At 37.7% G+C, this 26321-nt stretch overlaps 1 protein-coding gene across 1 annotated transcript; it reads left to right on the top strand.

Annotated features, from left to right (window-relative positions):
* Window positions 1-844: 844 nt before the first annotated feature.
* On the top strand, window positions 845-26321 carry vsnl1a (visinin-like 1a). Its single transcript, XM_016293773.1, has 3 exons — window positions 845-1013; window positions 21663-21878; window positions 25881-26321. Exons 1-3 carry the CDS (start codon window positions 852-854, stop codon window positions 26076-26078), a joined length of 576 nt encoding a protein of 191 aa, XP_016149259.1. The 5' UTR covers window positions 845-851; the 3' UTR covers window positions 26079-26321.

Genomic DNA, 26321 nt, shown 5'->3' with positions numbered 1-26321 from the left:
TAAGATAAAGAAAAAAAACTTGGATCCAAACTTAGCTAGAGAAAGACTCCTTCTTGAGCTCGCCCTTATTTAAACAAACGTATGGTCCATTCTGTGAAACGGGTTCCTTTTCACATTTGATTTTGAAGGTGATTATGAACGGGGTTCTGTATGAATTTTATATGGTTTAAATATTCTGTCTGTGTTTATAAATATAAAAGTGTTTATATTTATACTATTCTGTTCAAAAGTTTGGGGTCAGTAAATATTTTGTCTTTTTTGAGAGAAATGTATAATTTATTCAGTAAGGATGGTTTAAATTGATCAAAAGTGACAGAAAAAACATTGTTTTTCAAAATACTGTTTTTTTATTTTTTTCTATTCATCAAAGAATCCTGAAAAGGGTATCACAGTTTCCAAAAAAATATTAAGCAGCACAACTGCTTTCAACATTGATAAAAATAAATGTTTTTGAGCACCAAATCAGCATATTAGAATTATTTCTAAAGGATCATGTGACAGAAGACTGGAGTAATGGCCACTGAAAATTAAACTTTGCCATCACAGAAATAAATGACATCTTAACATATATTAAAATAGAAAATATTTATTTTAAATTGCAATAATATTTCACAACGTTACAGTTCTTACTGCATTTTGACCATAAATGCTGCCTTGGTCAGCATAAGAAACTTAAAAAATCCTACCAACCCCAAACTTTTGAATGGTATATGGGAGGGACACAAATGGCCTCAGTCTTGTAAAACAACCTTTATACATTTTATACAATTCATGCAGTTAAAATGAACTACAGCACAGCTCCAGGCAGAGTGAGATCATAGCTGTTTTGATTTCTGTGCCTTGCAGACACCATGGGGAAACAGAACAGCAAGCTGACCCCTGAGGTAATGGAGGACCTGGTGAAGAACACAGAATTTAATGAACATGAACTCAAACAGTGGTACAAAGGCTTCCTGAAGGACTGCCCCAGTGGCCGACTCAACCTGGACGAGTTCCAGCAGCTGTATATTAAGGTAGGGATGCTAGTCGCTCTGTGATACATTTCCCTACATGTGCTGGCTTTTCGTTGGTCTTGTTCCAGTCTGAAGAGTTCACTGAGGAGTGCATCACCTTGTAATTTTAAAGTGACTGGAAGAGCCTTCTGAATCATTCAGTTGGATAGCCTGATGTATAACTGGCACCAAACTGAATTCAGGTCTCCAGGGCTACGCTAGCTGTCTATTCAAATGGCTGGATTTTATGGCATGTCAAGCACGAACAGTTACTGTCACGACAGGTTTTACTCTCTTTAGTAGTTTAGTCTTTTAGATTTGTTAGGATATATATTACAGTTTTGACTGTTTGGCAAGGAAACCTTTTGCTGCAGATAACACTTTGTCTGCTGAGTGTATCTACTGTACAGCCTTGCAGTTCCAATTATAACATTACACTAGCTGCTGCATAATATGAATATGAATTATGTAAAGACATTATGCAAGATCATTTCTACTAACAGCCAGAGTAAATAACCACAGGTCTCACAGCTCTGCTCAGAAACCACAATGCTTTCAGATTGGCTAGAAAGATAGAGAAATAACAGAAAGCTGCTGTAGGCAAAACCTTTAAGTGATCTGGGATGTCGGTTTTTACAGCAAAAATATATCAATTAGATAGTTTTATTTAAATCCAAGAAATAGATGACCTCGCATTAGCAGGGCACTGAGTTCCTGCGGACTGGACTGAAACTGAATGAGTGTTTATGTGTGTGTGTGCTAAAACTTACTCTGCTTGTTGCATAGGAATACTGGGAGGAGGTGTTTTGTGATTGGCCTTTTTTCAGTGATGAATCATCCTACTTGCTTTTTAATTGAATTAATGTGACATGAGTTTTTTTTGTTTAGTTTATTTTTGTTTTTTGTACACGCTGCAGAATTACTGTTATTTTTTTTATCTGTGTAGCATTACTCAATGTACTATATAAAAAAATTATAATGAACAAATTAATAGTTAAGACATTTCTCATAACTATAGACATATTAAAAAAAACCAAAAACGAATAAAAATGACACATACAAAATGAATTATACTTTAACTAAAATTTACATGGAAGCAGAAAATATAAAAATAAAATCTAATTCAAAATATTAACAAAAACTACAATAGTATCTCAATGATACTAAAATAACACTGATATATAGTATAGTATGTGATCTATATATATATATATATATAATCTAAAATATGGCTAAAATAATAATATAAAAATAATGTATTAGAATAATAATTGTATATATCATTTAATGTTTATATATATATATATATATATATATAATTTAATTGTATGTAATTATATAACATAATATATCATTATTTAAATAGTAATTTCTGAAAGTATAATATAGTATATATTTATTATAATATTTTATATTTTTATTTACATTATTAGCATGAACCAATAACTGTACCTGTTAGGCAAATGTTTTCAGATATTTTATTTAGAATGAACACTATTTGCAAAACATTTATATGGATAAAAATTATGGCAGCCTTTTTCCTTACCATTTATCATTTTTAAGGTATTTGACATGCTATCTTTGTACCAGTATAGTTTTTTTAATAGATGTGGGCAATAATCTGAGCTCCTCTATATAGGGTTAGAGGGAATAATTTGAGCCCATAAATGAGCATGATTTAAATGGGCAAAGCTTGGTAGACTGCTAGCATTGTCTTTTGTTCTGTTTTTGTGGAAGCCATATTGGTTGCTAAATTTAGCATCTTTTCAATGATTCATGCTTTTTCAATAATAGGTTGCCAGACTAGACTAGGGATGAGATCAGTTCTATGGATAAATGAACTGCTCTCTGTATTATCTGTTTTTTTACACTGTTTTGTACAGTGACTATTTTTTAGATGTATTGTTTTTATGTGATTTCAGTGATTGTATGATAATTATACATAATTCATAAATTTATAATGATAAATATTATAATTTCAACTCATATCAGTATTGCATATCCATACTTATTCAGTAAGTAGCCATGAAATAATAGGATAACAACCAGCCAGCTGGACATTATCGCAAAATAAACCCTTTAAGGGTGACACAAGACCCCTCCAACTCATGGCAGGGTTTATTGGTTGACTGCATAGGTTTACTGGGCTTGAATGGCTGTACATTATCCCTTATGGAATAGAACCTGGAGTCGTGAAAATGGCTGACTATTTAAAGAGACAATATGTGGCAAAGTTCCCATTGTATTCTTAGCATTTTACTCCATGGCAAAATACCTCAGTGCATATCCCTCAGGCTCCAAAAATGCCACACTAGCTACAGTATATTATTAACCTTAAGGATGCAACGCCTCTGTGATTAATCTGCCAGTAGTATCCAGAAGTGATGGCTGTACATGGTGTCAGTAAAGTGATCGCTTTGTCTTCTGGGGTTTGATTGTTTGCTGCGGTTTCAGATGTTAATACCGTGACAACAGTAATGAGGTGCTGTGTAATGTACTTTAGGTTTGTGCTGAATGAAGCACTTCAATAGTGCATGTTCAAATCTAATTGGCAGTTAAAGAGATGACATACAATGTGATGAGGTGGTTGGTTGGACACAAAAATGTGACAGTAAAGCCTCGTTCACACAGAGATTCTGGAAAATACAAGGATAATATGTTATTTGTCCCGGGATCATTTGATTTTGGTTCATTCACACTGCCAGTGATTTTCCAGAATCTGTGCGTGCGTTTCACGTGACATTACGATGTGACGTGTAATGTGATGTGTACCGTTCCACTATGCTGGTGAACAATCTCGGCTTCAGCACAGATAGTGAGGAGCTCCCTGATCAATGCTTCATTCCAGTTTGCACATATTTTTTCGTTGTGAATGTTGATCTGCCTTCAAAACACCCTGTAAAAGAGTTGCTCGATAACGTGTGTCAGCACTATACGACACATCCTTTACGGCATTGGTCCTGCCTTTTGTTCACACAGGGCTCATTCCGGGACTGATCCCGGCAATGCTACTAGGTCCCCATCCTAGGTCTAGGTCGTGTTTACGTTCACACAGAAGGCCTGTGTGAAAGGGGCTTAAATCTCTTGAGTAGAAGGGGGGTGGGGGTATTAGCTTTACCAGAGGATTCCAACATGCTCCTGTTTGACACCAGTTTATTACATCACCCTCACCAAACAGAGAGCTGTGATGGATCGAACAACGGCCCTGATCTGAATTCACATCACACGAATGTGGAATGACAGGGTGACGTCTGGTTTGTGGCTCTGGTGTGGCATAGACAATGATGTGGCTAGACTTCTTAAAGTCAAAAAGGCTGGGCTAATGTGAAAATTTCTGTGAAGGTTTCTTCATCACATGAATGTATATGCTAATGTATTTCTGAAAATTTACAAAATTATAAAAATCTAACACTGTTACAAATCTAAAAGATTCTATTTGTTAACATTATATCTGTTAATATTATTTAATGGACTTTTAACTAAAAATGAACAGTTTTATTTTTATTAACTAATCAAAAAATAACCAAAAAATAGTTGTCTTTCAGCAAATTAACTGATTAATTGATTAATTCATTGTAATTATTGGTATAATTAATTTAATTGTAATAATAGGTATTACTTAAAATTGTAATAATCAGTTTTGTTTTAATACATTATTTTGTATTTATTTTTTAGTTTTAATTGTAATTCTTTCAAATAAAGTAATTAAATAATAATTTTAAAATAACAGGGACAATCTCTTGCAAAGTTCTGCCAAACTTTCGTTTTATATAGGAAATGCATCAACACAAGTACAAAAAACTGCTCATCAAGGCATTTGATGGATTTTAAGTTATTTTATGTTTGTCTGTCACTGCCCTCTTCTGTCGATCAACCACACAGTCAAACACACAGTCAAACACACACACACACACACATACACACACACACACACACACAGGTTTGCTTTTGTGAAAAGTGGGGACATCCCATAGGTGTAATGGTTTTTATACTGTACAGACCGTATATTCTATTGCCCTACACCAACCCTACCCCTAAACCTACCCCTTACAGGAAATTTTGTGCTATTTCAGATTTTCAATACACTCCATTCTGTGTGATTTATAAGCATTTTGAAAAGTGGGGACATGGGGTAATGTCCTGAAAAGTCACCTTCTCCTTGTAATACCTATGTCATACCTTTGTCATTATTGAAATTTATGTCCTCATTTGTCACAAAAACGCGCACACACAAAAACGCGCGCGCACACACACACACACACACACATACACACTCACACACACACACACACTGTCTGTTACAGTAGGCATATCATTGAAGTTGATTTCCAATTGACTTCCGATTTTCTAAAATTAGCTCACTTTCATTTTCAAAACTCATTCAAAACATGCATAGGCTGTCTGGGCCTGTTTCTTTTTGCACTTGCTTTGTGTGTACAAAGATATCAAAAGAATAAAAGCAGGCTTCTAGAGTTTCTAGTGCTTAATTTCTATCACAAAGACAACATCACTTTTAATAGCATGTTACTTTAACTGTGTCATGGGAATTTTTCATCCCTTCTTGACTTTAATTAGATTTTCTGTCGAATATAGACCTAAATACTCAGTACAGAAAATTCATTCATGTGGTCAAGGCTACACACCAGAACGAGAGGAAATTCTGATTCTCCTTTTTTTAACCATGGCATTACTAATGCTCTTCTGTCATAGAAGTTGGTGTTATGATGTTTTTGCTGTAAAATCAGATTACACGCAGTAACAAAGTGAAACAGACCAAAAGGATCCTTAATGTCAGATGGTGAGATGTGGCAGGTGAGGCTGAACGACTTTCCATGTGTGTTTAAGTACAGTAGCAGAAGTGTCGGAATGCAGTAATGAATGTCCTACGTACTCTGGATTTATTGAAGTATCCATTTTGTTTAATAATAGCTTTGTGGAGAAGATGGAGGACCTCGCTGTCACACAAGGTTGTCTTGGAGAAGGAGACAAATTGCCTCCCTGCGATCAATAGGACACCATCTTATTCCCCATCCACAGTTCTTGTAAGATGACCTATCAGGGATAACAAGCCTTGTTTTTTTTCATATTTCTAGTATCATTATCATAAATCCTTGTTAGTTCAGGCTATCAGTTCATTTGCATTTTTCATATTGACGTATTTAATAATAATTATCATCATAATAATGGCTTTTTTAGAAGAATAGTTTTTGGTCTCCCAAAAGCGGTGTATGACTCACACATTAAAAAGGCTTTATTATTATTGGATTTTTTTTTAAATTCAGCTTTATTTTAGATAATGACAGTGTACTTTATTTTGCTGAATTAGCATAATATCAAGAAAGTAATGCTCTTGAGTCATAACAAGTGATGTATCAGTGGTATGCACAGGGTCAGAGGTCTCTGCAGGGGTGGAAAAATCTTAATATATAGTTCAGTCATGAAACTCTTCTGAGCAGCTGATTGGTTTACTTAAAGCCGATTGCTCATCCAAACATTTTATTTTTCCTATATAAGTAACTTATTTATTCCTGACTATTGAATTGAATCAATTCATTGCAGTGCGCCATGGGATTTTGCTAACCCTCCACCTTCCCCAGCACCACCTGCCTAGATCTGCTCGGGGGTTCTCCCTATTTTCCTTGCAGCAGTCTTAATTCAAGTCACTGTTTCACGTGCATTTCAGATGTATACTTACTCCAGCAGCAGCAGCAGCAGCAACGTAGCAGATCTAGTCCGCCAAGACCAAGCCTATGCACATTCCATGCTTACTAATAAATGCTGGTAAAATTGATTCAGAGAGTTGTCATGATTGAAATAAAATTAATTAGAACAGATACAACTTATACATATCTAACTAACTGCATTTACATAATTTTAAGGTAAAATATGTAGTTTTGTTGCTAGCATCACCAAACTGAATTGCAAAAATAATGTATCAAACTGAACACACCCCCTTTATTATATTGGTCAGTCAAACAGATAGTCCCGGCCCAAACTCACATCATTGGTTGAACAAGTGTTGCTGTATCGGACCAGTCAGGATGCTAAAACCAACAGAACCATGTCCAAAGTGTAAACAGTTTCATTTGCGAGGGTTCTGGTTGTGTTGTGCCACCTGGTTTCAGTTGTGTAAATACATTAAAATTAATATCTTTAATGATTAGATGGGCATGTCCGGATATGAGGAAGGCACCTTCACCTGCCTTAGTTTAATTAACTGAAAACTTGCGTGATTACATGAAAAAAAAAAGAAAAAAAAAAGAATGCTTCCACCAGTTAATCTCATGAATTTATTAATATTAATAAATAAATATTATTAATATTATTATTATTGTACATTAATGACCTATTTTATTTTATTTTATTGACTTGACTTTACACGACATATTGCATCCATTGGAGGAGTCACTGTGAACGTTCACTGAAGCAGAACTGTTATGAGGTATGTGGGCCGTTGATTCAACCCTCATTACAAATACCGAACTTATTGAGTCCTCCACTTTAAATTAAAAGTTTGATTGCACTGAAAAGAAAAGCAGTTCTCAGAAACGTCAGCAAATCTGTAATTTCTAAGAGAATTAAGGGAATTGCATTGCAGCGGCACTCTGTATTGGTCTTTAAATCAGCCCTGACCATTCAGGAAGATAAATGAACTGTTTGTTTTTTCTTCCTATTCAGAATCAGATCCGAAGTGAACGGTTAGGAATAAAAAGTGTTTACATAATGCTATTGGGGGCTGTTGTAGTAATGGAAGGGTAGTGCCAGCCAAGCTCAATTATCCCTTGGGCACATTGCCCATATAATTCAATCAGTAGTGCAGGGGGAGGGTGATTATCCATGACCCCTGTGTTAGTGAAGTCAACTCAGTTTGTGGTGCTAACCTGCCTTCTCAGGATATTGTGTTAACTTAGTCCTGTTCCTTTGAGACCTTATTATCTGCTTGTTGAAATGCATTGTGCTGTAGAGGCCTATAAGGGCTGTCTAGAGCTGCTTTGATACACTGGTTCATAGGAAGAATGTATTAGGTTGAAAGGTTAGTTTGCAGTGGCTACAGCATGCAGTTATATAATCATATATTAAGATGAATGTTGTAGCTGGCAAAACTCACTAATAATCATGGATTTTGTAGTACTTTTTGTATATTAAACGTGAAATCTGACAAGGATATAAACTTGTTTATATAAAATATTTTATTGGTCCTTGCAGGAGTGGGCTGCCATCTGAAAGTAAAGTAAAATCAATGAGGTGAAAGTCAAACTAAGAATGTATTTTTTCTCTTCAAGAGTGCCTTTCTTTTTTTATTCTTAATTTATAAGATTGGTGTGAAATGAAGATTGAGTCTTGGCTTTTTAGGAAAACCATAAGATGTGAAGTATGATGGTTTATAATCCAGAGTCTGGGATGCTTAAACTTATGGTTGAGTTAGTCGGTGAAAAACACTCAAGGTGAACTAAACCCTCAGAATCCCCCACTGGTACAGTAGATAAAAGTCATGATAGAGATACTCTGACCAGTTCAACAAGGGTTGTATCCAACATGACAACATTATAAATTGGCCTTTGTCAGGTTACACCGATCTTTTCATATACCATTTGTCTCATTATGCTTACATTATCATACTTTATTTATCTAGGTATGGGCCACAATGATTGACAGTTAAGCACTTTGCACTAGTTGATCTGCATTTGTTATACAGAGTATGTTATTTATAGGATATCTAGTTTCTTATGCTCAAGACTGCATTTAATAAAAAAAACAGTAAAAACAATAATATTTTGAAATATTATTACAATTTAAAATAACTGTTTTGTATTTTAATACATTTTAATATGCCATTTAATCCTGTGATGCAAAACTGAAAAAATTTTCAGCAGCCATTACTCCAGTTTTCAGGGTCACATGATCCTTCAGAAATCATTTTAATATGCTGATTTGGTGCTCAAGAAACATTTCTTATTATTATCAATGTAAAAATTTCCTGATAATTAACACACCCCCATTTCATCCAAGATGTTCATGTCTTTCTGTCTTCAGTCACAAAAAAATTAAGGTTTTTGAGGAAAACATTACAGGATTTTTCTTCATATAATGGACTTCTATGTGGCCAACAGGTTGAAGGATTTCAATGCAGCTTCAAAGGGCTCTACACGATTCCAGCCAATTAGGAAAAGGGGTCTTATCTAGTGAAACGATCAGTCATTTTCTAAAATTGATGCTTTTTAAAAGATCATTATTTTGTGTATGTGGTGTAACAGAATATGTTGACATGCTTTAATGTTCAAAAAACACATTATTTTTCAAATACTGTACATTATTGTAGGTCCTCTATGCCCCGCCTCTCTCAAACGCTTAGTTTTCTACAAAGTCCCTCCTTCCGACAAGCGCAGTCTGCTCTGATTGGCCAGCTGACCCAGTGCATTGTGATTGGCCGAACACCGCAAGCACTCGTCGGAAATGTAACGCCCATTACCATAATCGCGAGCTTCATCTTTCACTCGTCGGAAATGTAATGCCCATTACCATAATCGTGAGCTTCATCTTTCAAAATAAATGTAAAGACAGAGCCCGAAAGGGGAACAGAGTCGTGTGACAGACACAGTGATGAAGCTGGTATGTGTGCAGTACACAAGCCACGGTTAAGACAGCTGACTCCACTGTGATCTCTCTCTCACTCTCTGTCACACACACGATGCGCAAAACTCTGCATTTGAACAGTCAATAGCAAATACTTAAACTAATAACAAAACAGTAGCTGATTCAGAAGCGTCAGATTGTCATAGCAAAGTCAGAATTACCTCTTCTCCTAGGTTCACGAAACGGTCATCCATAAAATGCATTGCTGTTCTGTTGTAAGTAATCTTAAAGATTCCTAAATGCATCTACTTCTGGAAGGCCAAATAAAGTGCTTTTGCTTTCACACTGAAACACACAGCGTCTCCCTGACATGACTGCATCAACACTAACTGCGGTTACTGAAACCACGCCTTCTTTCTTTGCGTGCATATTTGGGCGGCATTATGCTAATATTTCCACATAGTGAGGTAGATATGTGGGGGGCGTGTTAGAACGAGTCGTTTTAGGGGGGCGTGGCAGAGGCTTAACTTTGATAAAGAATATCTCTTTGGTTTTGAGGCTTTAGTCTTTGCAACTTCAGGGATCTTATCTATGCACAATCAGCTTGTAACACTCCAAAGAGAAAGGAAAACTTGAAATCGCATCATATGACCCCTTTAATATAATTTTTAACCACAAATGCACATCTTGCACTAGCTCCACAATGCAAAGTCACGCATTACATAATCACGTTGGAAAAGTCAAGCATGGTTAGCTCTTCGTCTGTGTACTCCGGTTCAAATAGGTAGGGTAGGGCGAAAAACTCCATCTCATTTGATATCGTTGTTTTACCTTTTTTTGTAAAGGGCATTTGACTTTCTTTGCACGCTCGCTTTGTAAACACTGGGTCGGTACTTCCACCTATGTCACACGTGACCTTTCCAACGTGACTACATAATGCGTGAAGTTAAGCTAGTACGAGACGAGCATTTGTGGTTAAAAAGTATATACTTTTTTTTTTTTTTTTTTTTAAGAAAATGACCGATCGTTTCGCTAGATAAGACTGCTATTCCTCGGCTGGGATTGTGTAGAGCCCTTTGAAGCTCTATTGAAGCAGTGGTGGCTCAACCCGTTGGCCACCACTGAAGTCCATTATAAGGAGAAAAATCCTGGAATGTTTTCCTTAAAAAACATAATTTCCTTGCAACTGAAGAAAGGAAGACATGAACATCTTGGATAACATGGGGTGAGTAAATTATCAGGAAATATTTACTCTGGAAGTGAACTAATCCTTTAATATTTTTGTGAATTCAGAATGATACATAATTCTTTGATGAATTGAAAGTCTTGGCTTTTTTCAGCATTTATTTGAAATCAAAGTCTCTGCTGCACTTTTGATCAAATGAATGTAGAAAATTAAAAATATTAATTAAGAAATAATTCATTTCTTCATTGTGCTTCATTCCATTGGGTCTAAATGCCAGCCTAAATGATTCAGGGCTCCCCTAAACAGTTGATTAGTCATTCAGGCAACCCAATGACTAGTAAGTTTTGAAAATATGTAATCTTGTACTGTGCATCAGTTATGTTGCTTTAGAACAGTTGCTGGAGATTTTGCTGGCCACTGAAAATGTATTTCTCATAGTTGCACCACTTGCACACATCAAGCACACTATCACATCAAGCATTATAGCGCAACAACAACAAACTGAGGAAATCCAGATAAACTGCTGGGTTAATCTTTATCTTGACTCACATGACATGACATTGCAATTGCCAATACAAACCTCCCAAGGCAATTCAAAGTGGATTTAAGAACCAAACCAAAAACTTTAAAGACTATGAAGAAAAAAGGCTTCTTAGGAGATATGCAAACAGTTTATTTGGTCATTTGCATGAAATGTCTCCAGATAGATATGTAAGGATGTGCATTATGTCCCAGAAATGGCTAATTAGACATGTATTGCCATAACATATCATTACTACTCAGTCATTCCCTGGCTAATTAGAAAGTTATTAGCAATTCAATAGGTACAGTTGATCTGAGGAGCTTGAATTTGCTTTATAGCTCCAAATCAAGTGTAAAAGCAGGCAGAACTCAGAACAGCATGCCACCATCAGTTTACATAATCCATAGCTGAGCCTAGCGATGCTCGTTATCATGCTAATTTAAACGTAGTGCAGATGGCATGCTGTCTTTTGCTGAAAAAGAGAGTTCTTTAACTTCACTCATTTTCTCAGCAGGAGGATGACATCATCTCGTTGTGGTATTCACCTTCTGAATGCTTTCCTTGGCCTGTCGTGAAATAACTTGTGTATGTTGGGAGGAAAGGACAGGTTGCATTAATTATAGGACATTGTTTTTTCATGATTCATGGGCTTGAAGAGAAGCACTTTGCTGTAAAGGAAGAAAGAGGCTTTTAATATGTTCTCGTATAGAGGAGTGGAGGAAAATCAGTCATGTGTAATTCATTTTCTTGGTTCATTTCTTGTTTTGTGAAGTATTGTATTCTGTGACAAAGTGGGTCATTTTTCATCTTTAAAGGAGAAGTGTGTAATTTTTTTGCTATGTTAAAAAGGCAAGTTTTTGCTTTAGCTTTAATATTTTCAGTGACGATACTTGAAAAAGGATAAATTTAGAAACGGAACTTATTTTAGAGTGCTGACAGCATGTGCTTTTATCAGTAATTTTTTGTCTATTCTAGTTTAATGTCTAATGGCAACTGTAAATAAGACATTCTTAAGTTGACTTCATCCTGAAGAAAACATTGTGGTGCTTTTAAAACATTGTGACCTGACATGTCAGTCAGTCAGTCAACCAGTGTGAATTTGGGCCTGCGCTATCTGGTCTAAACCAACGTAGTAAGGACAAGGCAGAGGTGGTTGATGTGTTTTTTAAAGTCATTATTTTTGCAGTATCTTTATTTGCACAGAAATTACACCCTTCACCTGTAAAGTCTAGGTCATACAACAACAATGCCAACAAACCAGTGTTGTTAATGTTAGCTAAAACTAAAACGATTAAAAAACATTTAGGTCAATTGAAATAAAGCTAATACAAAATATAAATATTAGATGAAAAACTTAAGAAAATTAGAAATGTTACTTTGGCAACCAACTGACATAAAATAGGTTTATGTTGAAGCACTAAAATTACTAAAATTTAAATGAAAAAGTACAAAAAAATTGGAAAAAGCAATTAAATATATTAATAAATACTATAATAGAATATAAACAATACTAAAATGAGACTGAAACAAACACTACATTTTAATGGTTGTTTTTTGGTAAGGGCATATGAACCCTGTTAGTGTTTGTTGTATTCAAAGGGTTAATGTTTGGATGGTTAGCATGGCACCCTTACCCCCTACTGGTGGATATCATAATAACACCACTTGGGCAAATGCATTTCAAAATTAGCAGTGTTTTCTGACAAAATAAAATGCTTTGCATTTTTCCCAGTATTTCATTGTAGAATAGTCAATGCTTTACCAGTGTCCAATTCCTTTTTGTAGGGCTCTTAATACTGACTTGTAGTGACCATCTCAGAATAGTTGGTAGTAAAGGTTTTGAGACTGTTCTCATTGCAGGTATCTATAAAAGTGTTCTGATGAAGAAATTATCAACTCAGATAAACAGACATAACATTGATTATGATCGTCAGAATGAGTGCTGCCACAATCTTGCAGCTTTTTCTTAAAATAGGCATCTGATTGTGTTGACCACTATACAGGTCATAGGTGTGTGTGTGTGTTTTGTTGAGAGATATGGCAATCTTCCAGCTCAAGCATTAACATCCACCCAGTTAGTATCATAACTGCTGAGGTCAGACCTGCTGTAGAAGCCGGTTGATTTGAACTGCACACTGAGCCCTCAACAGCTGTCTCTCCTTTGCTCACTGTGGATGTTTATATGTGTGATGACAGTGATAACAGCTTGCATGGTGATTTAGATGTTGTAGGAATGTGCTTTTGGTGCATGTCTTGATGGCAAGTAGAGGAATCTGTCCTACAGTGCTGTCTTTTGTTCCTATAGCTTGACTATAGAGCTTAGCGCTAGCAATTTCACAGTCATGGCCCATGGGTTTGATTCACGGGTTACACACATACTAATAAAGCCATTATATGCATCGCGATGGTTAACTAGTCAATTAGTGAGGTTGATTAGTTAAAGATATTAAAATTCTGGCCTATTAATACCGATGAGTCACTTTTTTTCATATAGATAATCAATGGCAGATAATGGCAGTCTAAATAAAAATTCTAATTCTAAAAGCTAAATTTGAATTGATGCTAGTGAATTTGTCCAATATATAGTTTGGTCATGAAACTCTACATGGCACAGGCTGATGGTTGTTAACGTAACTGATGATATTTAGAGAGATAAATGACTTGGCACAAGCTGATTGATTCATGCTGCATATGCAGCCAATGAACTTACTGCCTTGCATTTATATGGCTGGCTAGCATTCACTAGAGATTCCTGCAGCGCGCTTTCAGAGTTTCTCTGAAACCCTCCACCTTCCCCAGCTCCACCTGTATAGATCTGCAACAGGTTATTTTATATGCTATTTGTGCAGCAGCAGTATGTCTTAAATACTCACGGCACCGTATCGCTGTATGCATTGGCAGTAGCAAGTTCATGTACTTGCTTGCAGCAGCTTTAGTTTATTTCGCTCTTTGTCACTCTCTCGTCTGAAACGTCTCCCGTTCTCAGTTGTTCTGCGACTGAATAAATGCACTTCTTGTCAAGAGAAAAAGTGACAGAAGCAGCAGTTGTGAGTGGGGTGGCCATTTGTCATTTGCACTTATATATTCTTGCTCTTTTGTTAGTTTTTGACTGCTTTTATTGTCCTCATTTGTAAGTCGATTTGGATAAAAGCGTCTGCTAAATGACTAAATGTAAATGTAAATGTACAGTATGTACAGATATTAATTTTGAGTTATGCTAAAGATTATATTGAATTGTTAAAAAAAATTAAGAAAAAAACCCTAAAGTAACCTAAAACCTAAAGTATAGAAATTTTTTCTTCATTTGTTTGAATTAAGAATTTAAATGTAAGAATTTAAATTATATATTTAAAATTAGCGATCAATTAAGTGATTATCATTCATGTAAATACATAGAGACAGACCATTTGAATTCACATTTTTAAAATCACATTAAAAGTACACTGTATAAATTTTACTTAATTTTTAAGTAACATACTGTATATACTGTACTTCATAAATACCTGTAATTGTAGTTTCCTCTATTAATAAATGGATTGTAATAGATATTGTTAATATTATAGTGTTTTTAATTTTATTAATCGAAAATGTATAAGATAATCGCTTATATTATTAACAAAAATTAATTGATCATTGATTAATCATTTACATTACCGTATAGATAGTTTTCATCTTCTTCTTTAGATTTCTTCTGATTAGCCAAATAGATTTTGAAAATATGTAGTTTTGCACATCTACTGTATATGAAGTTATGCCTTGAATGTGCTTTAAAAGCGTCTGTCAAATGAATCCAGGTTAATTAGACAAACACTGAATAATGCGTCACATTCACTCCACTGTTGTTTGCACCATCCTGCATATTCAGGCATTAGATTCCGCTGTGCACATTTAATAGGTTCAGATACTCTGATATCCTAGGCTGTACCTGGATGAAGAATCCATGACTTTTGCATTGTTAAATGGCCTGCATTAGGAGCAGCATGACGGGGATAGTGTAGACTGGCTGAGACGGAGCAGAGGCTGGCATCAGCTTATGCTCTGATTACACAGGCTTTTAGTGGCTGGACCCTGTCTGCAGGGTGTTTCTGTGATCGTGCAGTTTGCCTCACATGCTACATCAGTTTAATTCATCAGCTGTGTAAGGGCAGGTTGTCTCTCTCACTCTTGCATTCTCACAGGTAGTCTCTCTCACCTTCTATTTTGCTCTTCTCACTCATTTACTTTTATTAATTTAGCAAATCTATTTATCTAAAGTGATTTTTTTTCAACTACAGAGACAGTCACCCTGGAGCAGGTTGGTCACAATGGTATAATGAATCAGGTTTCAAACCCACAATGTTTCAGGTACCATCACAGATCTTTAACCAAGACTGCCCTGTCCTCTAAAGCAGTTTTGAAAGTGTGTTCTTAGATTAAATGGTCTTAAATTTGTCATTACTTTGGTGTCATAATTATTTAAAGTATGTTTACAGTATGTATCCGTACATACACAAGGAATTTCACCCAAATATGAAGATTTGATTGTCAATTACTTAATGACATATTCATTCTTTCCTCTTTAAAACACAAAAGGAGATGTTAGGAAGAATGTCTGAGCTGCTCTGTTACATACAGAAAAAGTGCATAGATATTTATACTGTCATGCTCAAAGCGTATACTACCATTTCAATTCAGTTCTATTCTCGTTTATTTGTATAGGCTTTTCACACAAAAAATCATTGCAAAGCAGCTTCACAGAAAACGAAAGTTACTACGTTATATTTAGCTTATCAGGGGTGGTGACTACGTAAAAGTGATGTCCATATGGCAGAAATGTATGGGGTTGGCACCATTTCTATGATTGGGGTCGGTAAGTTTTTCTACATGTTTTTTAAAAGACTTATCTTATACTCACCAAGGCTGCATTTATTTGATCAAAAACAGTACAGTAAAAACAGCAATATTATGAAAAATTGCATATTTTTATATTTTTTATAAAAAATTTAAATAATTGTTTTCTATTTTAATATATTCTAAAATGTAATTTATTCCTGTAATGGCAAAGCTGAATTTTCAGCAGGCATTACTCCAGTCTTGTCACATGATCCTTTAGAAATCATTCTAATATGCTACTTTTTTTGTGCTTAAGTAACATTCCTTATTATTATATATGTTTGAAATGGAAATCTATGGTATCATTATAAATGTCTTTGCTGTCATGCAACTTCATGCAACCTTGCTGGCTAAAAGTATTATTTTCTTTAAAAACAAACTATACTGACCCCAACCTTGAAATGTAGTGTGTTACACACAAATTGTATGATTCTTTACTTTTATGATACTTTTTGGAACTTATAAACTTCCATCCACTTCCCATATGGAAAAGAGCAGATCAAACAGTCTGCCTAACATCTCCTTTTGTGTTTCACAGAAGAAAGAACACAATTATTTGGAGAGAGTAAATTATGGCAGATTTGTAATTTTTTGTTTCCTTTAACACAACTAATTTACTGTAAAACTAAGTTATAAAAAACACATTTAAGCTGATATAATATTCTACATTGTCTTGAATATGGCAAATTACTGTTCATCTCCTTTATGTATTCATAGAATAACAGATACTTGGATCTTGACCAGGTGGCATTCCCATGTGATAGCATGTCTCCTGACAAAGTACACATGTGAAGATCTATTTCTACATTCGGATGTGCTTGGATCCAAAAGAAAGTAAAAAGAAGAATATTATTGTAATGTGAAAGTTGAGAATACAGTCATGCCCTAGATAGTTACTAAAAAAAACCTCTCTTTTACATAACAAAACATTTCATAACCTGCCAGATTTGCACGGAAGAACTTAGGGAGCCGCCCAGCTCTCCAGTTCTTCATGACTTGCACTTTGTTTGTTTTCTTCTGCTCTCCTCTACTTTGGCGAAGGGCAAGGCCATTTGGAGCAGAAGGACCAGCCCCATGAGAGAATCATTTTGCATGTGTGCAGGGTACATCACAGTGTGCATTACTTCCTGTCTCCTCTCTCTCTTCTAAACCCAGTGCCAGTCTGGCAGGGCCTTATGACCGGACCTATGCTAACCCAGAGGGTTTCTGCTTTCTGAAGGAGTTTGACAATGTGTGAACTCTTTGATATATGAGAGCACACTGCATCTTCACAGGGTGGTGCTGTGTTCGATCATTTGATTTTGTGCTGGCTGGGTTCTGATGAGATCAAAGACCGCTGCCGTCCCATCAGCCTCAGCTAGTGGGTTTGTGAGTTGGTGTCTTGTGTTCAAGTATATGTGCATAGGATATATCTATGCAGAGTGCATAGGATATATCTATTTCTTTCTACAATATTAGTTGGGGTTACACTGGAAAAAATAAATATGTATATTTATATTTATTTATATTGTGAGTATTTTGTCTGGTTTTTCAGTAAATTTAAAACATTGCAGTATTTAAAATCCTTTAAACCAGATAAATTTACTTGAGAAGCATGAGGTATTAAAGGGATAGTTCACCCAAAAATGAAAATTCTGTCATCATTTACTCACCCTTCACTTGTTCAACTGTATGAGTTTCTTTCTTCTGTTCAATACAGAAGAAGATATTTTGAAGAATGTTAGTAACTAAACAGTTGACGGTAGCCATTGCCATCCAGAGTATGGAAAAACATACTATGGAAGTCAATGGCAATATTATTATGGCAAAGCAAGACAAAAAAATGATTAAGCAAATCATTCATCCATTCATTAATTCATTAATTCATTTAATATTTGACTTGCATTGTTTAAAATCTTTTAGCATTTTTATATTTAATGTATCTTTTGTTCATAACCAAATAAAGTTAATTGGATCTTACAGGATCGTGTTTAGCATAAACATGATGTTATGTGATGACATTTGGACCCTCTTGTCCTGTAAAAGATGAAGAAGAGTGTAAAGCAAGAAGACGAAAAACATCTTTTCTCAATAGCAGATTCTGGGAAATTCTGGGAAAACACCTCATCTGTCTCTATAGAGTACTATGAGATATTCAACTCCATCATTAACATTCTTGAACCCCCTGAAACACACATAATGTCTTAGTGGGGACTTTCCATTTACTTATTTTGCTTTTATGCTGAGCTAATGACATTTTCTATCATCCATCCCAATCCCTAAACACACAAACATTTCTGCATGTTTATATTTTAAAAAATACATTATTTAGTATGTTTATTATTTACATGGATTGGACCGGTTCAAACTAAATAATTTTTGTATTTGTCTGCTCCACACTATGTAAGTGATTTCAGCTTTTGCTGTCCTTGTGGCACATTTGGTACACACTCACACACTCTTTTCTCTCATTTGGTGAAACTATGAGAATCTTATTTCCCTGTCTTTGAGCATGGCATCTGTTCCTAAGTGCTCAGAATTTATTATTAGCTTAGTTCAGCTCTGCCATCACACTCCAGTGATTCCATCGTTTAATATTTAGCAGTCAAATAACTCTACACTCAAATGTGAGGTTAGATAATGTTTAAAGGGGTCATATGACGTTGCTAAAAAGAACATTGTTGTGTATTTGGTGTAATGCAATGTTTATGTGGTTTAAAGTAAAAAAAAACACATTATTTTCCACATAATGTTCATTATTGTTGCTCCTCTATGCCCCGTCTTTCTGAAACGCGTCAATTTTTACAAAGCTCATCGTTCTGAAAAGCGAGGTGTGCTCTTTTTGGCCAGCTATCCAGTACGTTGTGATTGGCTGAATACCTCAAGCGTGTGACGGAAATGTTACGCCCCTTTAACATACTGTGATGCCATCTCCCAGCATGACGAAACATAACCAATAAAACCCATTACAAACGAGGCATTTGTTGCATCCAGTGGGGACATAATTACTGATTATAATGACTTATACTGTGTTTTTATGCGTTGCTTTGCGTATCGCGCCGCGTAAACATAAAACCATGTCTGCATTTGTGATCGGAGAAACGACAAACAAACAAGCGCTACTCTACACTGTTTAAAACTCGCGTTTGAATCATCAGTGGCAAATTCTTTAAATATAAAAAGATTTACTTACAGGCTGTGAGTCAGAAGCGCCAGACTGTCCTTGCAAAGTTGGAACTGCCCCACTTTATAGAACAGCCTTTGAGCACAGACCCATTGTAGGCTATGCAGAACTGCAGGTTCAGGAAACAGTCCTCCATAAAATGTGTCACACAGCGTCACACACTGCGGGCTAGAGTGAGCAGCTGCCGGGCGGCTAGAGTGAGGAACGGCCGGCGGGCTTGCGGCAACCACATGTGACGACCCTGGGCTGGACTCCGCTTCGTCCACGGTGAAAGCCGATCCGGCGATCCACAGCGCGAAGTTGATGTATTTCCTCAGCGACCAGCACGGATCAGCTCTAGGCATGAGGAAGCGGATATCGTCCTCTTTTGGAAGTCCAAACAAAGTAGCCTATTGATTTTGCTAAAAAAAGCCTTCATTTATATATTTACAATAGCTTTTTGGCTTATAAAACATACTTTATTATATCAACATATTATATGTTGTCAGTGGTGCCTATAAATCAGGTATATTAATTATTATAAATTATAAATTATTCCCCCTCCCCCTTTTGCTCATTAGATTGAAAATCAGTAGTGTTTTAGACACAATAAGTGACAAATAGTGCATTGGCTAGGACTGCGTTGGGAACGGGTGAATGTAATTTTTGCCCTCATTCACTGAGAGGGTAACAGTATTAGAAGGGGAATGATGCCCCCCTTCAAAGAGGAGCTGTGTGCTGCTCTTGTAGTGGTACAGACCGATTACATAGTTCATGTCCGCATTGCAGCCCTCTTCTGCAAAGAGGCAGGCACTGTGCTGGGCATTGATGGCCTTAGTTATCACACGCATACATATGCTCACCCACCCACCACTAAAATCTCCTGCATTCATAGTGCTGTCTGTTAAGTTCCTGTTTTTAGGTTGATGCAAAAAAATAAAAATAAAAGTTGAAAAGCCCTGCAGCACTAAAATGAAGCAGGTTTTTAATGTGAGAAAATGTAAAGCTCAGTATTTCTGACAAACAGAAATAACAGTCATTCCTATTATGCAGTGCCTTTTTAATGTACAGTACAATTCAAAAGTTTGGAGTTGGTAAGATTTTTGAAATATGTCTCTTATGCTCATCAAGGCTGCATTTATTTGTTATTAAAGTTTTAATTTAATTTATTTTATATTTTAACATGCACTTTATTCCTGTGATGGCAAAACTGAATTTTCAATAGCTATTACTGTTGAAAGCATCAATTTTGAAAACAGTTGTGCTGTTTTTTGTGGAAACCGTAACTTTTTTCCCCCCTCAAGATTCTTTAATTAATTAAAATAACTGCATTTATTTTCAAATATTTTTATTTTAAATGTCAATTTTGATCAATTTAGTACAATTTGGCCAAGCTCAGAGTTTGCTTATATGAGGGGTAGCTTGAAATTCATTTAGATTTTTTTATTCTTTTGTTAAAGGGGTCATATGATGTTGCTAAAAAGAACATTATTTTGTGTGTTTGGTGTAATGAAATGTGTTTATGAGGTTTAAGGTTAAAAAAACACATTCTTTTCCACATACTGTACATTATTGTTTCACTATGCCCCGCCTTTCTGAAAATCGAGGTGTGCTCTGATTGGCCAGCTATCCAGTGTGTTGTGATTGGCTGAATACCTCAAGCGTGTGACGGAAATGTTACGCACCTTACCATACTGTGATGCCGTCTCCCGGCCAGAGCGACGAGACAAAAACATTAAAACCCATTATAAACGAGGCATTGCGACGAGCTTGAGTGGGGAACGGCTGGCGGGCTTGAGAGTGGCACGGCCGGCGGATTCGACGAAGGAGTGTCCGGCGGGCTTGCGGCAACCACGTGTGACGACCCGGGTCTGGACTCGGGATATCGTCCTCTTTTGGAAGGACAAACAAAGTAGTTTCGCTTTCACAACGAAACACACAGCGTCTTCACGACATGGCGGCAGTGACAACAACAATACTATAACGAAAATAAAAGTTACGCCTTCTTTCTTTGCGTGGACATTTGGGCAGCGTTATGCAAATCTTCCCACATCGTGACGTAGACATGTGGGGGCGTGTTAGAACGAGCTGTTTTAGGTAGGCGTGGTTGACTCTTAACTTTTATAAAGAATATCTCTTTGGATTTGAGACTTTAGTCTTTGCAACTTTACAGATCTTCTTTATGCACCAAGAGCTTGTAACACTCCAAAGAGAAAGGAAAAATTTAAATCGCATTATATGACCCCTTTAATAAAATCCAGGCTTTTGTTATTTTAAAGACATTTTACTAACATGACTAACAAGAAATATGTATTGCCAATAAAACAATATGGATTACACACTGATTAATGTATTTTGTTCCTATTTTTTCAGTTTTTCCCTTATGGTGATGCCTCAAAGTTTGCTGAACACGCTTTCAGAACCTTTGACAAGAATGGAGACGGCACCATCGACTTCAGAGAGTTCATCTGTGCCCTGTCCATCACATCACGAGGCAGCTTCGAACAGAAACTCAACTGGGCCTTTAACATGTACGACCTGGATGGAGATGGCAAAATCACACGAGTTGAGATGCTTGAGATCATTGAGGTACTTGATTCCCTTTCATGGGAACTTCGAACTGCATCCTCTAGGGGTCGCTATGGGTACGCCTCGTCGTGATCCGTGTTTGAAGCATACATTGAAAAAACACCAACAACACGTTGGCTGGCGACAGCCATGACGTCACTACCGGTGCGACTATAGTATAAATAGGCACCGGGAGAACACATCATCCTCTTCTTCGTCTTCATTGACTGTTTTGTTTGAAGCGTGCATTTCTGTGGTAAGAGCGATCTCTATTCATATCATTATGGCGAGCACTAGCAAAGCGTTTAAAGGATGTGTGCATCTGTGTTGTCGTTGTTTAACATCTGATGACACACACAATCTATGCGTTATTTGTTTGGGGCAATTAGCGTGCACTGCGAGCGTTTTTCCAATGAAAAAGCTCCGCTCTCGTTTGTCTCTCTTTTCGAGGAAAGAGGGGCAGCCATCTGCTTCCCGCGATTCAGGACCTGCCGCTGCTGAGGCACGGAGGAGAATGAGCTCGTCGGTATCGCCGGTGGATCTGGCCGATGAGTTTGAATAGGGGTTTTCCCTCTCGCGATCATCGGCTGTGGACGAGAGTGAGCCGCTGGAGGATGATGTTATTTCATTAACATTGTCTGATCCAGGGGCCAGTGCTCTGCTGGGTTCGGCCCAGCAAAAGCAGGAAATGTCTGAGGAGGGCAAAAAAGCTGAGGCTGAGCCTTCCCAATCCTCCTGCCCTGCGTATGATGAGCTTTTGAAAGTTATGGATCACGCCACGGCGAGGTGAAGAAAGTGACGTTGCGAGGTCATCTCGATGAACTTTATTTTTCTGGCCATAACACTCCAGCTCAGGTGAGCCTTCCTTTCTTCCTGTTTTCCATACAGAGATTGAGAAGGAATGGAAGAGGCCGTTTTTTCCTCACACATCCATCGATTCCAGCATACGAGTTATGCCAACATTGAGGCGATGCGCGAAAGCGATTATGAGAAGATGCCCCTATAGAGAAACGCTGGCCAGCTATCTCTCTATGGGTATCCCCTCCTGTTTTAAGACTCCCTCCTTGACATCTCGCTCTAATGCCAGGGCATACGTAGCAGCAGCAGGTCGGGCTGTCGCTTCATTGCACACGATGGTGATGTTCCAAGCATATCAGGCTGACCTGCTGAAAGACCTGGATAAAGGTGAGGGCCTTTCTCCTGATGAGGTAGCTGAGTGCGCCGCCCTACGGATCTTGCTCTCCGTGCTACTAAGCAGTGGCTATGGTAGTGACAGAGGGACATCTGTGGGTGAACCTAGCAGATATCGGGAAAAAAGAGAGGGGATTTCTTCTCGATGCGCCGGTTTCACCTTCCGTATTTTTTGGTACCTCCGTTGAGACAGTGGTCGAGAAGTTAAGGGAGGCAAAGGTGCGCTCAGCGGCCTTTACGAAGGTTCAGGTCTGAGCCCAAACAACCCAGGGGTCCTGGCCCGTCTCGGTTTGAGGATCAGAGACGGGCACAGAAGGCTAGTGTCGCGGCTCGCGCTCCTCCCCCGCCCGCGGGTAGGGGTAGGAAGAATCGCGGGTCAAAGGAAGGTAGGTAAAAGACCTAAGGGATGTGATCCAGACAGGGCGTCAGCGCTTTTGTCCGGATCAGAGTGATACCTCAGTATCTACTCATTTCCTTCTGGGGTCTTACAGCTGCCCTTATCTTCCCCTTCCTAATTCCCCTGTAATCACCATCTCTCCACCTGACCAAGGTTAGGTGGGAATTTCCTGCATTACAGTCTCCTATGCTGGACCTATGATGTTTGGTTGGTTCTATGGCTTCATAGTGACCACCTTACTGATGGTCCGGACCAGAGGCTTCTTCGGACGGGGCTCCGACGCGGGAACCATGGTGTTTGAGTACGATCCATTTCTAAATATATATATATATATATATATGTATATATGTGTGTGTGTGTATTTAATGCGCTGGTGGTTGTGTGTATATCCTTCTGCTAGCTTTCTTTGCAGTGTTTCCCGGGACCTTTGTGTTTCTGTCCTTTTTCTAGGGTAGGTCCTCGATGAGCACCCCCTCTGCTGGGTTCAGAAACCGGGTGCTCGACTTGCAGTGTTTATTTCACTCGTCGATATATATGTCCAGATGGTACGATAAGCCGGGTTTCGGCTTCATACTTCCTGGATTATGAGGCCAGGTCACAGGCTTTTGCGGGAGCCTTCTTGATCATTAGGCCCCCGGCACGGCACTGCAAAAATGTCCTGGACGTCCGGGCTGGGCTTATGCTTTCAGGCTGCCCTGTCTGGTCTACCGTATCTAGGTCACCCTGAGGGGCCTCCCGATCACCAGGATATCCCCTCCTGCTGAGGCATCGAGCGGGAAGTATAGGTGGCATTTGCGAGAACCTCCTTGTGTAATGCTGTCTCAGGCAGTGCTCCTCTCACCGTAGAGGGTTGTATTTGAGCTTGCCTCTCCTGTTTGGCTCAGTACTTCCGGGTATCTGTGAGCAATGTCACTGACAGCCGTCTAACATTCCAGGGGCAACTCCCATGGCAATATGGTAGAGTTGGTACTTAGTGCTCGCCATGGTTTCTGGCATGCACTCCCCTCAGCATGGTGGCGTTGGTATACCCTTCCCCATAGCGTCTCAGGTTACTTATGTAACCATGGTTCCCTGAGTAGGGAACGAGACACTGCGTCCTCTAGGTTTCTTGCCATGCTTCGGACGCAAGCTTCAGATGAAGAAGTGGATGATGTGTTCTCCCGGTGCCTATTTATACTATAGTCGCACCGGTAGTGACGTCATGGCTGTCGCCGGCCAACGTGTTGTTGGTGTTTTTTCAATGTATGCTTCAGACACGGGTCACGACGAGGCGTTCCCCATAGGGACCCCTAGAGGACGCAATGTCTCGTTCCCTACTCAGGGAACCATGGTTACATAAGTAACCTGAGACGTTCAGTCTGTTCTCCTGTTTACTTGCATAAAGCACTGATTAATAACTAAAAAAACTTCTTATTTAATGAATTATTTCAACTTAGCTATTACAAATTTTTTTACTAATTAAAGCTCCAGTCATACCAGCCTTCTAGAATAAGCTAGCTATATTATTTTATGTAATTTTATTTACATACTCAAAATTTCTACCCAATTAAATATTTCAGAGGTTGGCATAACTAGAAAAGTCAATATTCATTATGAGAATGCCATAGAGAGATTTTAATTTACTTGACTTTTCCATGTCTATAAATCTCACTTTTAAAATTGTGCTAGGGTTTTCAAGACTATGAGAATCCTGGTTATTCAAATAAAAATTAAATATCTTGATTTTTAGTTGTTTTGGATTATTTTATTGCTTGTTATGTCTTATTTTAAGTCATCTTGAGGCCTCCCTAGAAGATAAACTGTGGCTGCATCCGAAAACTCTAAAATGCTGCCTCATTCCAAGGTAGAAAGGCATCAAGGCACGTCCGAATCCAAATTCTGCTTTACTTCCTGTCTCCGGAGGTACCTTCTTCTGATCGAATTTTGAAGGCAGCATAGTTGTGTCCTTCGCTGCCTTTGATATCCCACAATCCTATGCGTTCCATTCAGTGATGGTTTTTCTAAAAAATAAAGATGGCATCTGAAAGTTGCGTTTTGTGGCTAGTTTGTGTGTAAATGTATATTTCTGACTAACTTTTTGCACTTTTGATGTTATTTCTAGCGAGAAATCAGTATTATAGTAATTAAATATTTGTTTAGTTATCACAAAAACTTGTTCTATTTTGTTGTAGATCATTAAACCGTTACGCTGCCTCAGAAGCCTGTCCGAAATCAGTTTCATGAGGTGCCTTCTTGCAAAAACGCAAAGTCATTGCCTCATACGGCAGCGAGGCATCAAGTCAGCTGCCTAAGTTTTCGGATGCAGCCTGTGGTTCTATATATGGAGTGATTTGCCCCCTCATGGTCAAAGAGAGAGTTATGCTGCCTTTATTAGTGCCACAGCACAAATGTGTCTCTGACTCGCCAAAATAATTGAATGTTTTCCTCATTTAAAGGCAATCTACAAGATGGTTGGGACTGTTATCATGATGAAGATGAATGAGGACGGCCTGACGCCTGAGCAGCGGGTCGACAAAATCTTCAGTAAGATGGATAAGAACAACGACGACCAGATCACATTGGAAGAGTTCAAAGAAGCAGCAAAGAGTGACCCGTCCATTGTATTACTGCTGCAGTGTGACCTGCAAAAATGAGCGTCTCGGAAAAGAGCCAGGGACTGCACAAATGATTAATGTTCCATTCAGTTTGCAGCTATTTCCACTGATAAAAAAATTGCTTGGACTACCTTTCAATGAATCCGCTTCCTGTGTTTGAAACACTTGTGTGCATGAGAATCTTTGCTAATGAATTTCACATACGCACCCACACGAACACCTTTGCACACTACGCACACTACACACACACACACACACACACACACACACACTCACTCACTC

The sequence above is a fragment of the Sinocyclocheilus grahami genome, unplaced genomic scaffold, assembly GCF_001515645.1.
Source record: "Sinocyclocheilus grahami isolate Dianchi unplaced genomic scaffold, SAMN03320097.WGS_v1.1 scaffold306.1, whole genome shotgun sequence".
Lineage (NCBI taxonomy): Eukaryota > Metazoa > Chordata > Actinopteri > Cypriniformes > Cyprinidae > Sinocyclocheilus > Sinocyclocheilus grahami.
This window is presented reverse-complemented; position numbering and strand designations above follow the sequence as displayed.

Bases quoted from the DNA above. Each gene is read 5' to 3' on its own strand.
- vsnl1a (XM_016293773.1), top strand. From the start codon at position 852: ATGGGGAAACAGAACAGCAAGCTGACCCCTGAGGTAATGGAGGACCTG. The intron at 1,014-21,662 runs GTAGGGATGCTA...CTATTTTTTCAG, and splicing joins TCCAGCAGCTGTATATTAAG to TTTTTCCCTTATGGTGATGC. The intron at 21,879-25,880 runs GTACTTGATTCC...CCTCATTTAAAG, and splicing joins AGATGCTTGAGATCATTGAG to GCAATCTACAAGATGGTTGG.